This window comes from Bidens hawaiensis, unplaced genomic scaffold, assembly GCF_021521415.1.
Source record: "Bidens hawaiensis isolate Kalapana, Puna unplaced genomic scaffold, B.hawaiensis_p1.1 tig00035439_1, whole genome shotgun sequence".
Lineage (NCBI taxonomy): Eukaryota > Viridiplantae > Streptophyta > Magnoliopsida > Asterales > Asteraceae > Bidens > Bidens hawaiensis.
In genome coordinates this window covers 128,492-155,073 of record NW_027496156.1, presented here as the reverse complement: position 1 = coordinate 155,073, position 26,582 = coordinate 128,492, and the positions used below count along the sequence as shown (strand labels likewise).

At 40.6% G+C, this 26,582-nt stretch overlaps 1 protein-coding gene across 1 annotated transcript; it reads left to right on the top strand.

The window, feature by feature from the left end:
• The first annotated feature begins 3,028 nt into the window (after positions 1-3,028).
• On the top strand, positions 3,029-26,338 carry LOC143587288 (uncharacterized). The gene is made up of 6 exons (XM_077068614.1): positions 3,029-3,106; positions 3,276-3,329; positions 4,908-5,399; positions 25,100-25,292; positions 25,393-25,475; positions 26,009-26,338. Exons 1-6 carry the CDS (start codon positions 3,029-3,031, stop codon positions 26,336-26,338), a joined length of 1,230 nt encoding a protein of 409 aa, XP_076924729.1.
• The last annotated feature ends 244 nt before the right edge of the window (positions 26,339-26,582 follow it).

Sequence of the window (26,582 nt, the reverse complement as noted above, 5' to 3'; positions counted from 1 at the left end):
GGCCCGAATGGTTAATGTGGAAAGTACAAGAGTGGTACGGAAGATCTCAAGGGGTGGTTTGGTTGAGATCCAAAGTTCAGGGACCAAGTTGAATAACTTGGTGTCATAGTTATCTTTTATTTATTATTAAATAAAGTAGAAGTCTAGTTTGATTATATTTCCTAGTTTGAATAGGATTAAAATTGTGGGTGTTATATAAAGCCATCAAGAGTTTTATTTTAGTGAGTAGAAAGTATTTTTTTCTTGTTTCTTATTAATGAAAAGAGTCGCATAAACGTTTTATTAAATATCATCTTTGGTGTTCTTGATTCACTTGTCTAAGGTTTAACAGAAGACCTGTTTAAAACTGCAACCCGTTTACTCTTATTTGATTCACTATATTTAGTATAAAAACTATAGATTCATTTATCCTTTTTGTTTTAGAGTAATACGTGAATATAAACACACTAGAAAGCCGTTTACATGCTTTAATCATAAGCCCCCCTTGAATAAGAATCTTTTATAGAACTAATGTTGTTTAAGAAATTCTTTCCCCCCTTGAATAAGAACCTTTTACAGAACTAATATTGTTTAAGAAATTCTTTTCACAACTAAGCATGGGTTTGAAATATTTCAAAATTAATGCAATCTCCATTAGTAATGGCAACTTGAAGAAACCTTATAGGGTTAGTCAGGGAATGTAATACTTAAATTATTGAGAATGTATAAGTTGTCGTTACTAACATCAACTTCTGTCATGTTTTTGTCAAGTTGCCATTACTCTGAAAAGTTGTCATTAGCAGTGGAAACTTATGACATGTTGCCGTTAACAATGGAAACTTCTGACAATGTGTCATTAGTAATGGCAACTTCTGCCAAATTACCGTTACTAATGGCAATTTCTGAAAAAGCATGGTCATATCACTTCTTTGCTTTATTTCACGGGTGTTTGTTTGGAACAATAAATAAGATAAATGTCATAATAATACCAATAAAGATGCATGCATGCATGCATTTATTTTACCAATAAAGTTAAAACCATCAAACACTCAATATAAGTAGGTAAGGTGGGGGGACCAATTTATCATAAACTCGAGTTTTTTACTAAGATGGTGTAGTTAGGAAAAATATTTACCAATTTGGTGTAGTTTTAAAACTATTTGCTAAAATGGGTACTTTCTTGAAACTTGTTTTTCTCTCTTATATTAATTGAGTAAACCAAAATCTAAAACTAACATCTTTTAAAAATTATAATTTTTACTAATAAAATTTTATTTTAACACGATTCCTCTTTTCATAATTTACAACTTTATTCAAAAATTTCAATTATTGCTCGAGGTTACTGTGGAATACGTAAAAGAAATTTCAACATATGTGTAACTATCTTTTTAAATAAAATAATATTAAGTTAACTATCTATTTGTTTCATATAAAGCCATAAATTTTCATTAGCATTGGTTCAAGAAAATTAATATTATTTAGAAGTAATTTTTATAACTTGTATTCGTTAACTTAAATACAAAAACGAAATACATAATTTTGTGCATCTTTTTGTTGATGTTACAGTATAAATTTAGTTGAAAACGCAGTTATATTCACAATATTATATTTTTGATATCGTAAGCTATAGTGAATGTTGGTACTCGTTATTGTACTAGTATCTTGAGTTCTTGACGAATCAAACCAATACCGTATGAACAACATTGCAACCCCAGAAACCAAAGATTTTTTTTAGTGGTTACTCAGATGACTTTTAACATTCCAACGTTTATGGATTATACAAAAATAACCTCAAAATAAATATCCTTTATTTATATTAGTATTTCATAAAAATAACCTTGGTAAAAAACTCCAGGTTGCCTTCTCACTTTCCAACACATATTTGTTCATCGTTTTTTCATTTTTTTAATTAATATATATCACAAATCATTTAAATATATATATTGAGATAGAAGGAGAGTACGTTATACGAGCTAATATGTTAGATTTTATTATTTTTTTTAACCAACAACGAATAAAACCCGACTATCTAAAACAATCTAATGGAGAAAGACGGCTTTATATGCCTATGATTGCATTACATTGCTGGGTAAGTCATGCCCATTAGCAATGTGTTGGATTTTATATTAATCAACTTTGAATTTTAGTTATTTAGTTTTCTTCAGATTGATTAAAAATTTATATGCACATAAATCTTCATAATTTTGAGAATTAATTTAACAATTGGGTTTTTTTTCATTTTTAAGTGTATGTGTATATTCACTATATCTACATGTATATGCGCATGTTTTTATACAAATTTTTTTAAGAGATAAAATAGAATAAAAGAAAAATGAAAATAGATCATCTCAATTTCACCACTTGTAACCAAGTTGGGTATAAGCGCCCCCTCTCATAGGCGTATATATTTAGACAAATAAACGTTTAAAAATTTTGATATTCATTTTAATTAATTTTAAAGTTATACAATATATTTATGTTTTAGGGTGCTTTTTAGAAGTGTACAAACAATTTTTGATCATTCATCACATTAACTTACTAGTCAATATTGATTTTAGTAATAAGATTATAACTGATAGAAAGTTAATAATGTCTCCAGTATCAAAAGAGTTCCTTGTATACACTATTTATTTAAATTAAAATAAAGTATAGCTTCAATTAATTTTATAATCAAATATCTTTAATATATGTTTAGTATTCTTTCTTTATAATAAGAACCACAAATCAATAAAAGTGTATTCTTAATTTGTGTATTCTTATCTTGAGTTCTTGACGAATCAAACCAATACCGTATGAACAACATTGCAACCCCAAAAATCAAAGACTTTTTTTAGTGGTAAAAATTATAATTTTTAAAAGATGTTAGTTTTAGATTTTGGTTTATTCAATTAATATAAGAGAGAAAAACAAGTTTCAAGAAAGTACCCATTTTAGCAAATAGTTTTAAAACTATACCAAATTGGTAAATATTTTTCCTAACTACACCATCTTGGTAAAAAACTCTCATAAACTCTCCATTGTACCATTGGACCCCTCCCGTTCTGGAAAGATGATTGAGTCTACTCCTCTTATTGAGGAGACCATCCTTCATGGCAGTCTTATTATTGCTGGTTGGAGGATTTTGAAGGTGAGAAAAGACAAGCTTCGCTAAGGGAGATAAACTGAATTTGAAGAGGTTATAGGCGATATTAAGTCTTTAAGCTTGTTGTGGATCAATAGTAGGTCTAGTAGGTTTTCCGGTAATTGGTCAAATTGGTATATATTTAATTGCTTTAATGTAGTTTTGGTTCTTGCAGTGGCTCGTCCATGCTCAATGGTGGAGCTCTGCTTTTTGTTGTTTGTCGCCGATGGTTAATGAATGGGTTCTGTTAAATATACCAAAAATATACCAAAGTCAAAGACTTTTAAGAAAATTTACTTTCTTTCAGACTGAAAACCAACAGTTGTCAGCATTAAGCCAACAGTTGTCAGCATTTATTTGTAAACCTAGAAAACAATGAAAATTTAAATCTTTACATAACCCAAAATACAGTTGAAAATTTATACCATAACAAAACAAAAAATACAGTTGAAAATTTATGAACAGATTCAATATTATTTAACAATAACAATAACAAAATTCTTAGGATTAAACTAAACTAATATTCCGATTTCTTACCATGGCAGATAACGAATTTATCATGACTACACCACAATTTTTCACTCATCAGGTATAATCAGTGTTGGGTTAGGTTTTCTTTCAAAATCGTGGTGGTAGACGGTGGTTAGGGTTTCGATATCGCCGGCGGTGGTAGCGAAGAACGGAGACGGCGACGAAGATAGGGCTAGGTGTGGTGGTGTGACCAAAACCCACGGTGGTGGAGAAAAGGAGACGACAGAGAAGAGGTTTTGGAGAAGAAAGGCTAGGTGTGGAGACGGCGGCGACGGTGGAGACGGCGGCGACGGCGGCGGCCATGACGGGGAAGGGTTAGGCGTCCGATAGCAAAGAACGACGACGAAGATAGGGCTAGGTGTGGGGGCGGCGAAGACGGAGACGACGGAGACGCTCGCAAACAGAAACGACGCCGTGACCAAAACCCACGGTGGTGGAGAAGAGGAGACGACGGAGAGCTCGGTGGTGGTAGCGAAATACAGAGACGGCGAAGAAAGGAGACGATGGCGCGGGTATCCTGCGGCGCGGAGATGGTGGCGACGGTGGAGACGGCGGCGAAGGGGTTAGGCGGCGGATGAGTTTAGGAGAGAAATTAGGTTTTAGGTTTTTTGGTTTTGGATAGCCGTAGGTTTTTTTTTATATTAGGGTTAGTGATATTGATATTTACCATTATAACCCTTTGACTATTTCTAGTTTAACAAATTAGGTTTTTAATATTAATATTTAACATTACAATCCTTTAACTATTTCTAGTTTAATAAATAAAGAATCCAACTTTCATAACTTATACTTATTTTTACTAGTTTTTTTACCTCTTTTATTAACTTATATATAAAAATGTTTTTTATTAACTTTCATTTGTTACATCTTTTATTAACTTTTACACACACACACATATATATATATATAATTAAATTTTTATTATTAAGTGTATTATTTATTTTTATTATTAATTTATATATACATTATTAACTTTTAATTATTAAGTGTATTATTTATTTTTTTATTAACTAATATATTATTAACTTTTATTATTAAGTTTTTTATTAACTTTTTATATTAGGTGCATAATTTATTCTTCTTATTATTAACTTATGTACACATGTTTTTATTAACTTTTTATTATTAACTTATCTATACATGTTTTTATTAACTTTTTTATTATTAGGTGTATCATTTATTCTTTTTTATTAACTTATATATACACATTTTTTATTAACTTTTTATTATTAAGTGTATTATCTATTCTTTTTATTAACTTTTTATTAATTTTTAGGTGTTCGGGTCCCATGAAGAATTGATGAATTGGGTACAAAACTTGGCACGCTCTCTTGGTGTTGTCGTCGTCACTAAAAGATCGAACAAATATCCTAATGGGTTCGTGTATAAAGTTGTAATCATGTGTGATCGTGGCGGAAAATATAAAGTTAAGGATTCAAGTAAAGTTTCTGGCACAAAAAAAACTGACTGCCCATTCGAATTAGAAGGGAAATATTCAATAGAATATAATTCCTGGACGTTAACGATGATATGTGATGAACATAACCATCCGCCTGTACAGCATATGGAAGGCCATCCATATGCTAAGCGGTTAACTGATGATGAATTTAGTTTGGTTGCAGAATTGACAAGGATGAATGTGGCACCACGTGATATTCTATCGATACTGAAGGAGAGGAACCTAAGTAATGCATCTATAATCAGTACGATTTACAATGCACGCACTAAAATTCGCATGAGTGAGCAAGCAGGCAATTCTCCGATGCAGGTTCTCATGTCTATTTTACATTCTAATGGTTATGTTTATGAATTTACTACAACTGGTTCAAACGAGTTAGAAAATTTATTTTTCGTTCATCCAATATCATTCGATATTTGGCGTGCATTCCCACATGTCACACCCGGCCCTGAGCGGCGGAAACAGCCGGGCGCGCGCGAGTGGGGATTGATAATTAAGCACGGGCCATTGCAAACATTCAAAGATTTTCATTGCGCATGAAAAGTTTAATACAAATACATTACATTGTTTAAAAATTACATAAAAACATCCAAGTATAAAAACTGTTGAAGATTTCCACGCCATATCCCCTTGCGCGGCGGGAACAACCACGCGCATCGAAGGGATAGAACTAAGATCTTCCAAAAAGCTAGTTTTAGATGTTCAGCGTGAGGTGCTCTAAGTGTGACTCCATGCGCTACCTAGTTATCTCCTGAAAGACACGTAAAAACATTTGAATCAGTATAAACTGAGTGAGTTCACAAGTTTTAGTAACTTGATAAATCGTATCGCGTCATAAACATAATTCTGATAGCATCATTGAAACACATGCTTAGTAAAACATAGTTCTGAACATAATCTGATAAAAATCGTTCCGCGGTTTACGCGCGAACATTTCTGGGAACTGTGCTCGTCTGTGTAAGTGGTGCTGCCACTACGAGCGAAATAAGTAATACTGTCCCGCGGTTTGCGCGTGGACATATCTGAAAAACCGTGCTCGTCTGTGTAAGTGGCGCTGCCACTACGAGCGAATAATACTGTAATACCGTCCCGCGGGTTACGCGCGGACGTTGTGCCGGAAAACAAGGCGCTCGTCTGCGTAAGAGGAGCGACCTCTACGAGCGGGCTCAAACCCATAGTACTGCCCCATGACCATACTAGGCACTCGTCTGTGTAAGAGGTGCGACCCCTACGAGTGGGCGGATCAAACCAGCAGTCCCTACCCTTAGAGTTCCAATGGTAAAGTGATCACTTACTCGAATCTGGTGCACTAACATCGAAAAATCATAGATAACCGTTTGCATTGCTCATCATGAAACATAACTTAAACACATAATCGCTTGCATAGCTTGTAAGTATACCATGATAAAACATTATTTAAGTACGTGTCCCTCGCCCCGAAAACAGTTTAAAATAGTGAAAACGGTGAAAATAGGGGCTTTGAGACTCACCTGTGGTTCTTGTTAAGGGATTAAATCGAGATTCGGGTTTTCTTGGTGTTGGCCTCGGAATTGAAGGTCTAGAATACGATTAAATAACAAGAAGTATATATATTAAGATCAAGAAATAGGAGAATATAAGGGTTGGAAAGTAGATTTCAAGGTTATATTCTCGGCTTACCTAGTAACAGGATCGGAAATGAAAACAACGGATGCTTGGGAGAGGATTAGTGCAAGTTTGCAGTTCTTTGAAGTGTGTTTTGGGTGATAATTTAGGTTACATATTTATAGGCAAACTCAAGGGAACACAATCCCTTGCTTTAGGGGATTGTAATCTTTTCATATCTAGGGGTAATGATGATAAAGTATGGAAATTATTATTATTTATTTAAGAGTGGAGTAGTGGATAAAAGATTTTGATTTGATTTGGTCAGGACATGCAGGTCTGGGGTTGGTGAGAATAGGGTGGCTGACAGTTGACTTTTCGTGTTACAGTGTGCTTTTTCAGGTACTTTTGTTAGTGTACAGTAAAAAGTGGAAAATCTCTGAAACACGCTACTGTTTCCTTTTGGGCGGGAGTAATCTCCTTACGTCTGGAGAATAGACTAAGTGTTCTGCGTGTATCACTTGGTGCGCATAGCTTTCTGCGTGAAGGACATTTCTTTGCTGCGGGTAGGCACGTAACCTTCTCGCAGTTAGGGACATTGAGTTTCATTTGTAGATTCTCCAGGTGGTCTTGGTATTTCAACATAGTGATCAGTTATGTTGAAGTCAATTCCATCTTGGAGCTTCAGACAAACTAGCTCTCAATGTTCCCGCCATGCGGGGAGGTTAGTTCCCTTCCGCACGCGCATAAACGATTTAGGATGCACCCGCCTTAGCATCATGCGGGATGGTCAGCCCATTAGACAACATAACGTTAAGGTACATAAAACCAATACACTCGCGCATGGCGCATATAACATATGCCCACGCAGGTTCTTAACATGGCGCGCTCGCGCAGGGCGCACATAACATAATTACCTAATATTTAGGTTGATTACTTGGTTTAAGGGATTGGGAATTTACCGGGTGTCACATTCTCCCCCTGTTAAGCGAATTTCGTCCTGAAATTTAGGAGACGTTGCTGGCAGAAGCCATGTTCTGAAAGAGGTGTGGGTATTTCTGGCGCATCTGGTCTTCTCTTTCCCAAGTGAATTCAGGCCCACGCCTCGAGTTCAATTGAACCTTTACTAACTTGATTCTGCTTCTGCGTAACTTTTGTTCTTTCCAATCGGTTACTGCTATCGGTTCTTCTACGAAGTGCAGCTGTTTGACGATGTGAATCTCTTCCAACGGCAAAATCAACGTTTCGTCAGATAAACACTTTTTGAGGTTGGACACTTGAAACGTATCATGAACTCCACTGAGTTCGGCGGGTAAACGGAGTTTATAAGCAACCGGACCGATCCTTTCCAGGATCTCAAATGGCCCAATGTAGCGTGGATTCAACTTTCCTCGCTTGCCGAAACGGGGGACTCCTTTCCATGGAGAGACTTTCACCAGTACTCTATCCCCTACTTGAAACTCCAATGGTTTTCTTCGCACATCTGCGTAGCTCTTCTGTCTGTCGCGCGCTGTCTTAAGGCGATCCCTTATCTGAAAAATCTTGTCTGTTGTTTCTTGGATCAATTCTGGACCAGTCATTTGCTTGTCGCCCACTTCAGCCCAGCACAGTGGGGATCTACACTTGCGCCCATACAAAGCTTCGAATGGCGCAGCCTTGATGCTTGTGTGATAGCTGTTGTTGTAAGAAAATTCAACCAATGGGAGATGAGTATCCCAGCTACCACCGAAATCGATTGCGCACGCGCGTAGCATGTCTTCCAATGTCTGGATTGTTCGCTCGCTTTGCCCATCCGTTTGGGGATGATATGCCGTACTCATGTCAAGACGAGTACCTAAAGCCCCTTGTAACGATCTCCAAAACCTTGATGTGAACCGACTATCTCTATCAGAAATGATGGACACTGGGACTCCATGTTTTGAAACTACTTCTCGAATATACACTCGGGCTAACTTTTCCATCTTATCGGTTTCCTTGATCGGCAGGAAGTGTGCTGACTTAGTTAGCCGATCCACAATAACCCAGATCGTGTCGTAACCCCCAGGTGTCCTTGGCAGTTTGGTGATGAAGTCCATAGAGATTTGTTCCCACTTCCACATGGGAATTTCTGGCTGTTGAAGCAACCCTGATGGTTTCTGGTATTCAGCCTTTACCTTCGAACACGTCAGGCATTTACTGACATACGTCGCGATGGCGCCTTTAAGATTGGGCCACCAATACAGCGTTTTAACATCTTGGTACATCTTGTCTACGCCAGGATGTACGGAGTACCTTGTCTTGTGAGCTTCGTTTAATACTTGCTCGCGCAGTCCTCCCTTGAGAGGGACCCATATGCGGTTAGCAAAATATAGATTGCCGTTCTCTTTAAGTTCCAAACTCTTAATCATACCCCCAAGGCATTCGTTTTTAACAAACTCTGGTTTCAAGGCTTCTTGCTGAGCGTCTCGGATGCGGGTAGAGAGATCTGCGTGAATGGTCAACCTTAGAGCCTTGACTCGTAGCGTTTTTATTCGCTCCTTCCTACTTAGCGCGTCTGCTACCACATTCGCCTTTCCAGGGTGGTACTTAATTTCACAATCATAATCATTCAACAACTCCACCCATCTTCGTTGCCTCATGTTTAAATCCTTTTGATCAAATATATGTTGAAGGCTCTTGTGATCCGTAAAGATTATACACTTTGTACCATAGAGGTAATGGCGCCAAATCTTTAGCGCGAAGACAACCGCTCCAAGTTCCAGATCATGCATTGTGTAGTTCTTTTCATTGGTCTTGAGTTGGCGTGAGGCATACGCTATGACTTTGTCTCGCTGCATAAGGACACATCCAAGTCCCTGATGTGAAGCGTCGCAGTAAACGACGATGTCATCCGTGCCCTCGGGCAGAGACAAAATTGGCGCACTACATAACTTCTGTTTCAACATGTGAAACGCTGTTTCCTGATTTTCGCCCCAAACAAACTTCTTGTCTTTCCGAGTTAGCGCGGTCAGAGGTAGAGCTATCTTGGAGAAATTCTCAATGAAGCGTCGATAGTAGCCAGCTAGTCCTAGGAATTGCCTCACCTCAGTTGGGGTTTTTGGCGCTTCCCAGTTTTCGATGGCCTTGACTTTGGAAGGATCAACGTGTATTCCTTTCTCGTTTACAACGTGACCGAGAAAGTGAACTTCTCTAAGCCAAAACTCGCACTTGGAAAACTTCGCATACAACTTTTCTTTCCTCAACAATTCCAAAATCAATCTCAGGTGTTGCTCATGCTCGGCCTTGGTCCGAGAGTAAATCAGAATATCATCTATAAACACAATCACAAACTTGTCCAAGTATGGTTTGCACACGCGGTTCATCAGATCCATGAACACAGCCGGCGCATTAGTTAGCCCGAAAGGCATCACTAAGAACTCATAATGGCCGTATCTAGTTCGGAAGGCTGTTTTCGGCACATCTTCCTCATGGACCCTAAGTTGGTGGTATCCTGACCGTAGATCTATCTTCGAATAATAACTGGATCCCTGCAACTGGTCAAATAAGTCGTCAATCCTCGGTAAGGGGTACCGATTTTTGACTGTCAGCTTATTCAGCTCCCTGTAGTCAATACACATTCTGAACGAACCATCCTTCTTCTTAACAAACAGTACTGGAGCTCCCCAAGGTGAAAAGCTTGGGCGTATGAAACCCTTATCCAATAGTTCCTGTAACTGATTGGATAGCTCTTGCATCTCAGATGGAGCTAGTCGATAAGGTGCTCGAGCTACTGGCGCAGCTCCTGGGACCAAATCAATACGAAACTCGACTTGTCGCGGCGGCGGTAATCCGGGCAAATCTTCAGGAAAAACTTCTGGAAATTCGCGCACTACTGGTAAGTCTTTAATTCTTCGCTCATCTCCTTTCTTCTCTACTACATGCGCCAGGAAGGCGTAGCACCCTTTCCTTAGGCACTTGCGCGCTTTTAGGCACGAAATTAGTTTCGTCGCAACTCCCCTTCTTTCTCCTTGAATCACCAAGGTTTCTCCGTTCAACAGTGGGACCCGAACCTGCTTCTCATGGCAAATAACTTCCGCGTGGTTCTCGACTAACCAATCCATACCTATCACAATGTCAAAACTTCCCAAGTCTATTGGCAACAAGTTAATATTGAACCCGTGACCTCCCATGACTATTACACATTGTTCAGTTCTTTCGCTTGCGCATAACTGCCTACCATTGGCTAGTTCTATAGTATAAGGCGTGTCTAGCCTACTAGTTGCTAGGCCTAGGGAGTCTTTAAACTCAGCGGATATAAAACTTAGGTCAGCGCCAGTATCAAATAAGACAGATGCAAAATGTCCGTTAAGCAAAAACGTACCGGTTACCACATTCGGCTCTTCTTTAGCTTCACCCGCGCCGATCACAAAAGCTCTCCCGCGAGCTTGGTTTCCCCTTTGCGGGCAATCCCGACTGAAATGCCCTGGCTTTCCGCATGCGTAGCAGTTGTCATTGGCTCCAGCCTCTTTAGCACGGCAATTCACCGTCTTGTGCCCTGGCCTGTTACATTTGGCGCACGTGACGCTCGCGCATTCACCCTCGTGGTGAAACTTGCATTTGTTGCACCATGGGCGAGGCCCGCTGTATCCTTTTCGTGGTGGCTCCGCGGCCTGAATCGCGTAAGTCCTTGCGCTCTCCTGCTTCTTGAACGGTGGCTGCTTGGAGTCGGACCCTCGGTGGTGAGAGTTCCATTTCCTCTTGGGATCAGAGGTTCGCTGCTCGATTCCGCGCGTAGTTAACATACCCGCACGGACCGTATCCCTTGTAAGGGTGATGGCCCGCGCTACCGCCTCATCAAAGGTTGGAGGCGCTGCGGCGTTGAGCGGAACCCTAACAACAGGAGGTAACCCAAAGATATACCTCTCGATCTTCTTTTCCTCCGTGTTTGCCATGTCTGGCACCAACTGGCAAAGCTCGTTGAACCGGTTGTTGTAGGCGTCGATATCCGTTCCTACCATTGTGTGGTTCCAGAATTCCTGTTGTAGACTCTGGATTTCTGCGCGAGAGCAGAACTTTCTCATCATCATTTCCTTCAGTTCTTCCCAGGTCTTGTGAAGAGCAACTTCTCGCCCCAATGTTTTCGTTTGAAGCTTCCACCAAGACGAAGCTGCTTCTTGGAACATGCAGGTCGCGTAAAGGACCTTCTGGTTCTCACTACATCTGCTAATGGAGAGAACTGTCTCCATCTTGTCAATCCAGTTGTAGAGCCCAATGGCCCCTTCGGTACCCTTGAATGGCCAAGGCTTACAGGCCATGAATGTCTTGTAGGAGCATCCTTTGTCCAAGGCTCCTGATTCGGGTTCTGGGGTCTCATTCTGACGACCCTGACTTGATTCGGCCTTGCTGGCCTCATGTGTTGCGATTGCTTGCGCGATTATTTCCGCGAGTTCCTCGGGTGTCATGGTAATTCCTTTGGCTTTAGTTGGAGGCATTCTCGCTTTAAAAGAGTGAAAATATATCAAACTTAGCGCATGTACTCTGAGCACATAATGTTATCATTATTTACTAGACACTGTGTGACCCGTGTTCCTAAGTGTGTGTATAGTTTCTTTTGAAAATATTTTCTTTGAAAAATATTTCATGTGATTCCCCAACGGTTATAGTCTAGGTTAAAACTTCTTTTCCTAGTTCGCTATAACCAGTGCTTTGATACCAATCTGTCACACCCGGCCCTGAGCGGCGGAAACAGCCGGGCGCGCGCGAGTGGGGATTGATAATTAAGCACGGGCCATTGCAAACATTCAAAGATTTTCATTGCGCATGAAAAGTTTAATACAAATACATTACATTGTTTAAAAATTACATAAAAACATCCAAGTATAAAAACTGTTGAAGATTTCCACGCCATATCCCCTTGCGCGGCGGGAACAACCACGCGCATCGAAGGGATAGAACTAAGATCTTCCAAAAAGCTAGTTTTAGATGTTCAGCGTGAGGTGCTCTAAGTGTGACTCCATGCGCTACCTAGTTATCTCCTGAAAGACACGTAAAAACATTTGAATCAGTATAAACTGAGTGAGTTCACAAGTTTTAGTAACTTGATAAATCGTATCGCGTCATAAACATAATTCTGATAGCATCATTGAAACACATGCTTAGTAACACATAGTTCTGAACATAATCTGATAAAAATCATTCCGCGGTTTACGCGCGAACATTTCTGGGAACTGTGCTCGTCTGTGTAAGTGGTGCTGCCACTACGAGCGAAATAAGTAATACTGTCCCGCGGTTTGCGCGTGGACATATCTGAAAAACCGTGCTCGTCTGTGTAAGTGGCGCTGCCACTACGAGCGAATAATACTGTAATACCGTCCCGCGGGTTACGCGCGGACGTTGTGCCGGAAAACAAGGCGCTCGTCTGCGTAAGAGGAGCGACCTCTACGAGCGGGCTCAAACCCATAGTACTGCCCCATGACCATACTAGGCACTCGTCTGTGTAAGAGGTGCGACCCCTACGAGTGGGCGGATCAAACCAGCAGTCCCTACCCTTAGAGTTCCAATGGTAAAGTGATCACTTACTCGAATCTGGTGCACTAACATCGAAAAATCATAGATAACCGTTTGCATTGCTCATCATGAAACATAACTTAAACACATAATCGCTTGCATAGCTTGTAAGTATACCATGATAAAACATTATTTAAGTACGTGTCCCTCGCCCCGAAAACAGTTTAAAATAGTGAAAACGGTGAAAATAGGGGCTTTGAGACTCACCTGTGGTTCTTGTTAAGGGATTAAATCGAGATTCGGGTTTTCTTGGTGTTGGCCTCGGAATTGAAGGTCTAGAATACGATTAAATAACAAGAAGTATATATATTAAGATCAAGAAATAGGAGAATATAAGGGTTGGAAAGTAGATTTCAAGGTTATATTCTCGGCTTACCTAGTAACAGGATCGGAAATGAAAACAACGGATGCTTGGGAGAGGATTAGTGCAAGTTTGCAGTTCTTTGAAGTGTGTTTTGGGTGATAATTTAGGTTACATATTTATAGGCAAACTCAAGGGAACACAATCCCTTGCTTTAGGGGATTGTAATCTTTTCATATCTAGGGGTAATGATGATAAAGTATGGAAATTATTATTATTTATTTAAGAGTGGAGTAGTGGATAAAAGATTTTGATTTGATTTGGTCAGGACATGCAGGTCTGGGGTTGGTGAGAATAGGGTGGCTGACAGTTGACTTTTCGTGTTACAGTGTGCTTTTTCAGGTACTTTTGTTAGTGTACAGTAAAAAGTGGAAAATCTCTGAAACACGCTACTGTTTCCTTTTGGGCGGGAGTAATCTCCTTACGTCTGGAGAATAGACTAAGTGTTCTGCGTGTATCACTTGGTGCGCATAGCTTTCTGCGTGAAGGACATTTCTTTGCTGCGGGTAGGCACGTAACCTTCTCGCAGTTAGGGACATTGAGTTTCATTTGTAGATTCTCCAGGTGGTCTTGGTATTTCAACATAGTGATCAGTTATGTTGAAGTCAATTCCATCTTGGAGCTTCAGACAAACTAGCTCTCAATGTTCCCGCCATGCGGGGAGGTTAGTTCCCTTCCGCACGCGCATAAACGATTTAGGATGCACCCGCCTTAGCATCATGCGGGATGGTCAGCCCATTAGACAACATAACGTTAAGGTACATAAAACCAATACACTCGCGCATGGCGCATATAACATATGCCCACGCAGGTTCTTAACATGGCGCGCTCGCGCAGGGCGCACATAACATAATTACCTAATATTTAGGTTGATTACTTGGTTTAAGGGATTGGGAATTTACCGGGTGTCACACCACACGTGTTGATTATAGATGCCACGTACAAAACAAACAGCTATAATATGCCTTTTGTTCAGATTGTTGGTGTAACTTCGACCAACAAGACATTTTCCATAGCTTTTGCCTTCATGCAAAATGAAAAGATAGAAAGCTATACATGGGTCTTACACTGTCTAAAGTTAACATTAGACAAGTGTATGCACCCACGTGTTATACTTACAGACAGGGAGTTGGCTTTAGTGAATGCATGCAAAGAAGTTTTCCCGAATGCTACTCAATTACTTTGTAGATGGCACATTAGTCGCAACATATTCAAGAACTGTAGGCAATCTATCAGGTCAGCACGTGATTGGGACAACTTTCTAAAATTATGTAAGGCCCCGTTACCGGTAACCCTACTTTCGTGTTGGATTTACTCATAAACACAGTTCTAAATATCAGAGTTAATTAAAACATTTATTCGGAATATAAAACTTTCATAAAACATTACAATATTTCATAACTTGTCTCAAAACATCCTTTGTCTTTCAACATTAAAGCATTAAATTAAAACATCATAAGTCTTCAGATGCCAGATTCTTGTTCAGTGCCATGTGTCTCCTCAAGCGAGCTGCCTCATCCTACTCACCTGCGTGCATACTAAAAGTCAGCTACGCTGAGTGAGTTCTAGTTAATCACATAATCATACAATACATTCTTACGCTTCATACTTAATCTCTTAACTTTCTTTCATATACACCTAAGTGCTTTTACTTTCATTTTTACTTTCATACTTTCTTTACATTCATAATCATACGTTCATTTTTACCTTCATGCTTTCCTTACATACATAATCATACTTTTTAAAGAGCCTTTCGCCCTATAACCTCACAGATATTATAAGGGTCTGGTCCCTAGTTTTCGAATATTAGAAGGGTTCGATTCCCTAACATCACAGATATTATAAGGGTCTGGTCCCTATCATCACAGATATTTTAAGGGTCTGGTCCCTAGTTTTCGAATATTAGAAGGGTTCGATTCCCTAACATCACAGATATTATAAGGGTCTGGTCCCTATCATCACAGATATTATAAGGGTCTGGTTCCTAGTTTTCGAATATTAGAAGGGTTCGATTCCCTAACATCACAGATATTATAAGGGTCTGGTCCCTTGTTTTCGAATATTAGAAGGGTTCGATTCCCTCTTCATTACCATACAACCATACATCATACCTCGAGTATTAGTAGGGCTCGGTACCCTTTTCGTAACCATACAACCATACATCATACCTCGAGTATTATTAGGGCTCGGTACCCTTTTCGTAATCATACATTATACATCATACCTCGAGTATTATCATTTCTTTCTTCTATTATCTCTATCATGTTCATACACATAAACATACATAACATACTTACCTTATACATAGCGTTACAACCTGACAGTACGTGCAATATCCGAAGATCGTTCACATACTATCAAGCAATCATTCATACATTTCACATTATCCACATAAGGCATACACTTATCTCTTAGGATAAGTGTATTAACAAACATATTGAGTATGCACACAGCCCCGAAAACGTAACACATAAATGGGGCTAGAAACTCACCTGAACACGGTTACGTTCTCCGTTGATCGTAATCCCTTTCTTCAGTTGTGCACGGCTGACTGTATAACAAGTATACATATCAATTTAACTATCACTACTTATAACATCTTTCTAGTCTTAATTACTACCCACAACGAACGGGGGTCCGGGGGCAGCGCCCCTGGCAGCGGGGTCTAGGGGCGGCAGCCCCTAGCAGGATCCAAGGGGTAGAGCCCCTGGCTGGGGTCGAGCTGCCAGGTCAGCTTGGAAAAATTTTATTTCCATTAACTGTCTTAACACATTTTTCATTAGATTTTTAATTTATTTTCTAATCGAACTTGACTTTAGGCGAAGTTAACCTTAGGCGAACTTAGCTTTAGGCGAAGTTATCAGCTAGGCGAACTTAGCTTTACAGCGAAGTTGCCATCAGGCGAACTTGGCTTCAGGCGAAGTTGTCATCAGGCGAACTTGGCCTCAGGCGAAGTTACCAGTTAGGCGAACTTAACTTTACAGCGAAGTTGCCATCAGGCGAACTTGGCTTCAGGCGAAGTTGTCATCAGGCGAACTTGGCCTCAGGCGAAGTTACCAGTTAGGCGAACTTAACTTTACAGCGAAGTTGCCATCAGGCGAACTTAGCTTGCAGGCGAAGTTCATCAGGCGAACTTAGCTTGCAGGCGAAGTTCGTCACTTTGAAGGCGAAGTTGCCCAGATGAAGGCGAAGTTGCCCAGGCAGCCGCTGTTTTAGTTTCTGATCGGCATTTCGAGCGATTTTAACACCCTTGCTATGGTTCAATATCACCCACTACGCTACCCGACCATTTTTGGTCGTTTATACACTAAAAAGCTTGGATCTTTAAACTTCAAAGATCAAGAATCATACCTTTTTGGGCTTGTTTGGATCTCGTTTACTTGCTTATCACCACTAATCGCTCTCTCTCCCACTCGGGTCTGCCGGATCTGCCCGGATCTGCCTTCGGTCCGGCGGCGAAGTTAGTGTGGTATGTGTGTGTTTTTGGAGTGTTAGGGAGTTTGGTGAAAATGAAGATATTTTGGGATTTTGGGGGTATTTATATCCCTGAAATCCCATTCTCATTTAACCCCTCTCAATTAATCCAAGTCCAAGACCCGCTCCCTACCCGATATTAATTAATTACGCGAAATCACTAAACATAACTTCCTTTATTCATCATTAAAATTTTTAGGATGTTACAAGTCTTCCCCCCTTAAAGAGGTTTCGTCCCCGAAACCTAACTATTACATAAACAAACTAGGGTAAAACTTGCGCATCTCATCCTCGGCTTTCCAAGTAGCAGTCGATCCTTTGCGGTGTTTCCGTATCACTTTTACCAAAGGTATAGTCTTGTGACGAAGCTGCTTCTCCTTACGATCAACGATCTCTATCGGTTGCTCGATGTAGTTCAATTGTTCATCAACCTCGATGTCCATTAATGGCACGTGAGACGTGTCATCAGCTAGACACTTCCTCAGATGAGAAACATGGAAGGTTGAATGAATTCCTTCTAACTCATCGGGTAAATCCAGTTTATAAGCTACTTCACCCACACGATTTACAATTCTGAACGGTCCAATGTACCTCGGACTCAACTTTCCTCTTTTCCTAAAACGGATAATCCCCTTCCAAGGCGAGACCTTGAGCATCACATTGTCACCAACGTTAAACTCAATTGGTCGTCGCCGCTTATCTGCATAAGACTTTTGTCTGTCTTGCGCGGCTTTCATTCTTGCTTTGATCTGATCGAACTTTGAAGACGTTTCTTGAACCACTTCTAGACTTCCCATTTCTTTCTGACCAATCTCACCCCAACACACCGGGGTTCTACATCGTCTACCATAAAGCATCTCAAACGGTGGCATACCAATACTTGAATGGTAACTGTTGTTATAGGAGAACTCTGCCAGATGCAGATGATCATCCCAACTTCCACCAAATTCTAAGACACAAGCACGTAGCATATCCTCAAGGGTTTGGATCGTCCTTTCAGACTGTCCATCGGTTTGAGGATGATACGCCGTACCGATGTTCAACCTCGTCCCCATAGCTTAATGTAATTTCTTCCAGAATCTCGAAGTAAACCGTGTATCCCTATCAGACACGATTGATTACGGTACTCCATGCTTGGTTACAACTTCCTTGATGAACAAGCTTGCTAACGTTTCTGACGAGATGGCCTCTCGTATGGGCAGAAAGTGAGCACTCTTGGTCAAACGGTCCACAATCACCCAGATGGTATCATGTTGCTTAGCTGTACGAGGTAGCTTAGTTATGAAGTCCATGGTGATGTGTTCCCATTTCCACTCAGGTATCTCTAGCGGTTGCATTTTCCCATAAGGCTTTTGGTGTTTGGCTTTGACTTGTAAGCAAGTTAAGCCCTTACCAACATAATCCACTACATCGTTCTTCATTCCTGGCCACCAGTAATCTCTTTTCAAGTCTTGGTACATCTTTGTAGCTCCAGGATGGATTGAGTACCTTGACTTATGAGCTTCATTTAAGATTCGACTTCTAAGATCACCATGGCGTGGGATCCACATACGGTCGAACCTAGTTTTAACTCCATGAGTGTTTTCCATCAACCCATCTTGCTGGCCATAAATCCTTTCTTTCTTTACTAACCCTTCGTCTACTAACACTTCTAACTGCACTTTGATGATTTCTTCAAAAAGATTTGAGTTCATGATCAACTTGTATGACTTCACTGCTGCAAGGACTTCCTCATTCTTACGACTTAGCGCATCAGCGACCACGTTAGCTTTACCGGGGTAATACTTAATCTCACAGTCGTAATCCTTTATCAATTCTAACCATCTTCTCTGCCTCATGTTCAATTCTTTCTGCTCGAAGAAGTACTTTAAACTCTTATGATCTGTATAGATAGTGCACTTAGTGCCGTACAGATAATGCCTCCATATCTTAAGAGCATGCACTACAGCTGCTAACTCCAAATCATGCGTCGGATAAGTACTCTCATGGACCTTCAACTGTCTAGACGCGTAGGCTATCACCTTCCCTCGTTGCATCAACACGCAACCTAACCCTTGATGCGAGGCATCAGCACAAACAACAAAATCCTCATCACCATCGGGTAAAGTAAGGATTGGAGCTTGCGTGAGTCTCTTCTTCAATTCTTCAAAGGCTTCCTCCTGAAACTTTCCCCAACTGAATACTATCGACTTTCGGGTCATACTGGTCAGCGGTGCGGCTATCTTGGAGAAACCTTCGATGAATCTCCTATAGTAGCCAGCTAACCCTAGGAAGCTTTGTATATCAGTCGGATTCTGCGGAGTCTTCCAATTCGTTATCGCTTCAATCTTAGCTGGGTCCATGGTAATCCCCTCCGGATTAACCACATGACCTAAAAATTGCACTTCTCTTAACCAGAACGCGCACTTCGAAAACTTGGCGTACAACTTCTCTTTCTTCAGAACTTCCAATACCTCTCTCAGATGCTCGGCATGGTCAGACTCACTCTTTGAATAAATCAATATATCGTCAATGAAGACGATAACCGACTTATCCAACATCGGCCGACACACCCTATTCATCATGTCCATAAATGCTGCAGGAGCATTTGTTAGACCGAATGACATTACGAGGAACTCGTAGTGTCCATACCGCGTTCGGAACGCTGTCTTAGGGATGTCTGCCTCTTTCACCTTCAGCTGATGGTAGCCTGATCTGAGATCTATTCGTGAGAACCAACTTGAACCTTGCAGTTGGTCAAACAGATCATCAATCCTTGGCAACGGATATCTATTCTTTACCGTAAGCTTATTCAACTCACAATAGTCTATGCACATCCTCATACTTCCATCCTTCTTTTTCACGAACAATACTGGTGCGCCCCACGGGGAAACACTCGGTCTTATGAAACCTTTGTCGAGGAGTTCTTGCAGTTGTGACATCAATTCTTTCATCTCGGACGGTGCTAGACGGTAAGGCGCTTTCGCGACAGGTTGGGCTCTTGGTATTAAATCTATCTGAAATTCTATCTCTCGCTTCGGCGGCAACCCCGGAAGATCCTCAGGGAATACTTCTGGGTAGTCGCGTACAATAGGAACATCTTTCATTTCTTTCGTCTCGGCCGCAGCGTTGACGACATACGCCAGGTAGGCACGACACCCTCGCCTTAGCAAACCCTCGGCTTTTATCATCGAAATGACATTAAGCCCAGAACTTTCCTTATCACCATAAACCGTTACCGCACTACCATCCAATGACTTTAACCTTATCATCCTACTCTTACATACTATCTGATCCTCAAACTCAGACAACCAATCCATACCCAAAACCACATCAAACCCTCCCAAGGTCATAACGTACAAGGTAACCGGGAACTCATGTCCTTCCAATTCTATCTTACAGTTCTTAACCATTTTTGTTATTTTAACCGAAGTGTCACTGGCGGTTTCTACTACAAAAGTTTCAGACACTCGGCAACATTTCATTTTAGCTAGTTTACTAAATGGTGTGGCTACGAAACTTTTGTTTGCGCCCGAATCAAATAATACAGAAGCGGAAACACCGTTCACTAGAAACGTACCTGTGACGACATCCGGAATCTGCTTGGCTTGTTCTTAGGTCAACATGTAGGCCCTAGTCCTCGGCCTTGCTTGTTCAGCACCTTTCATCCCACTACCTCCAGCCTCACCTTCAGTGCACTCCCTTGCCATATGGCCTCGCTTGCCACATTTGTAACATGCTGGCTTTGCTCCGCACTCATTAGCATAGTGCCCTACCTTTCCGCACTTATAACAGACATTCAACCCCATTATGCATTCGCCACCATGAGCCTTTCCACATTTGAGACAAACACCAGAACTTTTACCCCACTTGCACTCACCCCCATGCATCTTTCCGCAGGTCTTACACGATCTCTTCTCCCACACTCTCTGCTTCTTATCCTTGGGGTTCCACGACTGAGTACCGGGTCGTTTAGCAGAAGCGACCCATTTCTTCTCTTTCTTCTCATCTCCCACCACTACATCATCCGCAGCCAGGTCTGCATAGACCATTTCTGCGAGTTCAACAGCAGAATCGAAAGTAGCAGGTTTACTTGTCCTGACTAACATGCGGACTCTCTGTGGTAATCCCCTCACATAACACTTGATTCTCTTAGCCTCAGTGCTGACCATATCGGGTACCAACCTAGACATTCGATTGAACTCTGTAGTGTACTCACGATGTGTCATCGTCCCAGCTTTCAAGTTTAGGAACTTCATCTCCGCCCTTTCAACCTCGGCGTCAGCACAGAACTTCTTCATTACTAACTCCTTCAGATCGTCCCACCTCATCTCTTTGATCTCTTCTCGGGTCTTCCTCTGCTCCACACTCTCCCACCAATACATAGCCTCATCCTAGAATGATTGAGTAGCATAACCTACCGCTTGATCGGGACGGCACTCGCTAATGCGGATAACCTTATCCATGGCGGTTATCCACTGAAGAGTAGCGATTGCGTCTCCTAGACCAGTCAGCTTAGGCGGGTCACAACCTTTGAAGGACTTATAGTTGCAACCGCCTCGGCCCCTCTTCCTATCATCATCTTTCACAGACCTTACCTCACTTGAGTCACCTCTTTCCCTCTCGTCATCCTTCCTACCATTACCACCTGCCCCTTCAACAGTTCTTTCACGGCTTCCAGCAGACCTTCCCGGGGTAATATTTTTCACAGCAGTGGCTACAGCTTGAACAATAGCTGCTTGAATTGCAGGATCCAGTTGAACTCCTTCATTGTTTTCCGGGTTCCTTCCCGCTGCGCTTCCTTCAGCTTCAGTGTTGGAAGCGGTCTCAACCGAAGGTTGCTGGACACGACGAGGCCTGCCGCGTCGTCCAGTGCGACCTCCGGCTCCAACAATGTCTCCGGCTCCAGCCATTGTATTCTAAAAGGGAAAACACAAACATCATCACTCAAGGAACTATCTAGTACAAGGATAGCAAGGCTAACAGGTAATAACAGTGGCCAGCTGTGACTAGCTGATCACATTGCTTTCCGTGTCCTATACACTTCCCTTTATGAGTCTATTTGTGCTGATTCTACTTAAGCAATTAGTCAAATCAACAATCAATTATTCCTATCCCTTTTGTTCGCATATATTTTCTTTCTCATTAACATATATCATTTAATCATACAATTTACCTTTACTGATCTTGCTTGAGCGACACATGGCATTCTTGGACTGGCATCTTCTTTCATTTCTTACTTATATCCCATACTCTGTTCGAGTCTAAGCATGTAGGATGCTTAAATCTCTCGAACTTTGCTCTGATACCAACTTGTAAGGCCCCGTTACCGGTAACCCTACTTTCGTGTTGGATTTACTCATAAACACAGTTCTAAATATCAAAGTTAATTAAAACATTTATGCGGAATATAAAACTTTCATAAAACATTACAATATTTCATAACTTGTCTCAAAACATCCTTTGTCTTTCAACATTAAAGCATTAAATTAAAACATCATAAGTCTTCAGATGCCAGATTCTTGTTCAGTGCCATGTGTCTCCTCAAGTGAGCTGCCTCATCCTACTCACCTGCGTGCATACTAAAAGTCAGCTACGCTGAGTGAGTTCTAGTTAATCACATAATCATACAATACATTCTTACGCTTCATACTTAATCTCTTAACTTTCTTTCATATACACCTAAGTGCTTTTACTTTCATTTTTACTTTCATACTTTCTTTACATTCATAATCATACGTTCATTTTTACCTTCATGCTTTCCTTACATACATAATCATACTTTTTAAAGAGCCTTTCGCCCTATAACCTCACAGATATTATAAGGGTCTGGTCCCTAGTTTTCGAATATTAGAAGGGTTCGATTCCCTAACATCACAGATATTATAAGGGTCTGGTCCCTATCATCACAGATATTATAAGGGTCTGGTCCCTAGTTTTCGAATATTAGAAGGGTTCGATTCCCTAACATCACAGATATTATAAGGGTCTGGTCCCTATCATCACAGATATTATAAGGGTCTGGTCCTAGTTTTCGAATATTAGAAGGGTTCGATTCCTTAACATCACAGATATTATAAGGGTCTGGTCTCTTGTTTTCGAATATTAGAAGGGTTCGATTCCCTCTTCGTTACCATACAACCATACATCATACCTCGAGTATTAGTAGGGCTCGGTACCCTTTTCGTAACCATACAACCATACATCATACCTCGAGTATTATTAGGGCTCGGTACCCTTTTCGTAACCATACATTATACATCATACCTCGAGTATTATCATTTCTTTCTTCTATTATCTCTATCATGTTCATACACATAAACATACATAACATACTTACCTTATACATAGCGTTACAACCTGACAGTACGTGCAATATCCGAAGATCGTTCACGTACTATCAAGCAATCATTCATACATTTCACATTATCCACATAAGGCATACACTTATCTCTTAGGATAAGTGTATTAACAAACATATTGAGTATGCACACAGCCCCGAAAACGTAACACATAAATGGGGCTAGAAACTCACCTGAACACGGTTACGTTCTCCGTTGATCGTAATCCCTTTCTTCAGTTGTGCACGGCTGACTGTATAACAAGTATACATATCAATTTAACTATCACTACTTATAACATCTTTCTAGTCTTAATTACTACCCACAACGAACGAGGGTCCGGGGGCAGCGCCCCTGGCAGCGGGGTCTAGGGGCGGCAGCCCCTAGCAGGATCCAAGGGGCAGAGCCCCTGGCTGGGGTCGAGCTGCCAGGTCAGCTTGGAAAAATTTTATTTCCATTAACTGTCTTAACACATTTTTCATTAGATTTTTAATTTATTTTCTAATCGAACTTGACTTTAGGCGAAGTTAACCTTAGGCGAACTTAGCTTTAGGCGAAGTTACCAGCTAGGCGAACTTAGCTTTACAGCGAAGTTGCCATCAGGCGAACTTGGCTTCAGGCGAAGTTGTTATCAGGCGAACTTGGCCTCAGGCGAAGTTACCAGTTAGGCGAACTTAACTTTACAGCGAAGTTGCCATCAGGCGAACTTGGCTTCAGGCGAAGTTGTCATCAGGCGAACTTGGCCTCAGGCGAAGTTACCAGTTAGGCGAACTTAACTTTACAGCGAATTTGCCATCAGGCGAACTTAGCTTGCAGGCGAAGTTCATCAGGCGAACTTAGCTTGCAGGCGAAGTTCGTCACTTTGAAGGCGAAGTTGCCCAGATGAAGGCGAAGTTGCCCAGGCAGCCGCTGTTTTAGTTTCTGATCGGCATTTCGAGCGATTTTAACACCCTTGCTATGGTTCAATATCACCCACTACGCTACCCGACCATTTTTGGTCGTTTATACACTAAAAAGCTTGGATCTTTAAACTTCAAAGATCAAGAATCATACCTTTTTGGGCTTGTTTGGATCTCGTTTACTTGCTTATCACCACTAATCGCTCTCTCTCTCACTCGGGTCTGCCGGATCTGCCCGGATCTGCCTTCGGTCCGGCGGCGAAGTTAGTGTGGTATGTGTGTGTTTTTGGAGTGTTAGGGAGTTTGGTGAAAAATGAAGATATTTTGGGATTTTTGGGGTATTTATATCCCTGAAATCCCATTCTCATTTATCCCCTCTCAATTAATCCAAGTCCAAGACCCGCTCCCTACCCGATATTAATTAATTACGCGAAATCACTAAACATAACTTCCTTTATTCATCATTAAAATTTTTAGGATGTTACAAATTATGGGAGTTACTAGAAGATTCTACAACTTTGGTTTCTTACACAGACAATTACAAGCAACTTCAGTCATTCTTGATAAAATATCCACGTATGTTTTCTACGCCCCGATATATTTTTTTCTTTTTATATATCTCTTATAAGTTTAATTACTTTTTCAGGTGTTTTAAAATATGTAAATGAAAATTGGTTGAACAAATACAAGGAGATGTTTGTGTCTGTCTGGATTGATCAACATCTCAATTTTGGAAATAACACAACCAATAGAGTAGAAAGCCAGCATGCGGTATTGAAAAAATATTTGAAATCTTCAAAATGTTGTTTGGATAAATTTGTGGGTTGTGTTAATCGTCTCGTGCAGTCGCAACATCGTTTGGATAAACGATGTTTTAAACTATTGCGCGGTTTTGTTTCAAATGAAGCTCTCGATATAATTCTTGCGGACCATGAAAGCTGGAAGAATCTTCAAGTAGACTCTTCAAATTGTGGTTGTCGACTTCACAACAGCTGTGGGTTACTATGTGCTTGCGAACTTTCAATGTATATTAGTTCAGGTAAGTATAATCTGATTGATTATTTTAATATTAGTTCAGATTTTTTTAATAATGATTCTATAAAATTGTTAATATATTACTTATTTATATTTTAACATAGGTCAATGTATTTCCTTGGATTCGATTGATATCTTTTGGAGGAAGCTAGATTTTGTACCTTCAACAACTGTCCAAGATGACGATGTTAGTTGCGAGAATGAACTAAAACATTTTAAAGAAAACTTCAACAAGCAGTCCAAAGCTGGGAAAAAAATTGGTTAAGAAAGCTGAAGGACATAATAGGTCTCGGTACAACAGATATTCAAGAACCTCAAATTCAGAAAAATACTCGTGGAAGACCAAATTTGAAGAAATCACAACAAAAAAGTCGTGTCGGTCAAGGTACAACTGATATTCAGGAACCTCGAGTTCAGAAAAATACTCGTGGACGGCCAAGCTTGAAAAAATCACAACAGAAAAGGCGTGCTGAATTTTGTTCAGCCAGATATAGTTGCTCAAATGTGCCCAATTTTGTTGATCCGATTAAGGAGCCAGCCAGACATAGTTCATTCGAATTTGACCTGAACAGTGAACTGTTGATAGACTTGAATGAAGTCCCAGGTGAATGTTTTGAGCGTTCATACATGATAGACTTAAATGTAATGCCACAGTTGAATGATTCCAATATAATGAGCGATATTCCAAAAGTATTTCATCCATATATAACAAATATACAGAATGTTAAAGGCGATGGAAACTGTGGATTTCGAGCAATAGCTGTTTGCCTCGGACTTGATGAAGAAAAATCTTATGAGTACATTCGACAGCAAATGAGAGAAGAGTTACAAAATCGATACGATATTTATAAAGATATGTTTGTCAGGGATGTAAATTCATTGTATCATGACTTGTGTTTTTTTGGGTCACCTTGTCCAGAAGAACACTGGATGAAAATGCCTGAGGCAGGTGTTCTGATTGCCAATAGGTTTGGTGTTATCATCCATTCTTTAAGCATGTCAGGCAGTACCACTATTTTCCCATTTTGGAGTGGTCCAGAAGAAAGTTAACATCACAGAGCTCTTACAATTGCTTTAGTATTTGGTGAGACCCATTATGTCATGGTAGAGTTACAAGGAGAATCCCCAATGCCTGTTATCACGCCTTATTGGAATCTTAACAATATTAGCCAGTCTGCAGTTAGGTGAGAAACAATGTATAAGTCGCGTCTAGAACTGTACAGCCAACTTTATCGTCCTGAAAGTGGGTTTGTGGATTTAAGTGATTAATTATTTTAGTGTTTTTACATTCATA

Coding starts and splice junctions, on each gene's coding strand:
- LOC143587288 (XM_077068614.1), top strand. CDS start 3,029: ATGATTGAGTCTACTCCTCTTATTGAGGAGACCATCCTTCATGGCAGT. Junction 3,330..4,907: donor TTTGTTGTTTGTCGCCGATG/GTTAATGAATGG, acceptor ATTAATTTTTAG/GTGTTCGGGTCCCATGAAGA. Junction 25,293..25,392: donor TTCAATGTATATTAGTTCAG/GTAAGTATAATC, acceptor ATTTTAACATAG/GTCAATGTATTTCCTTGGAT.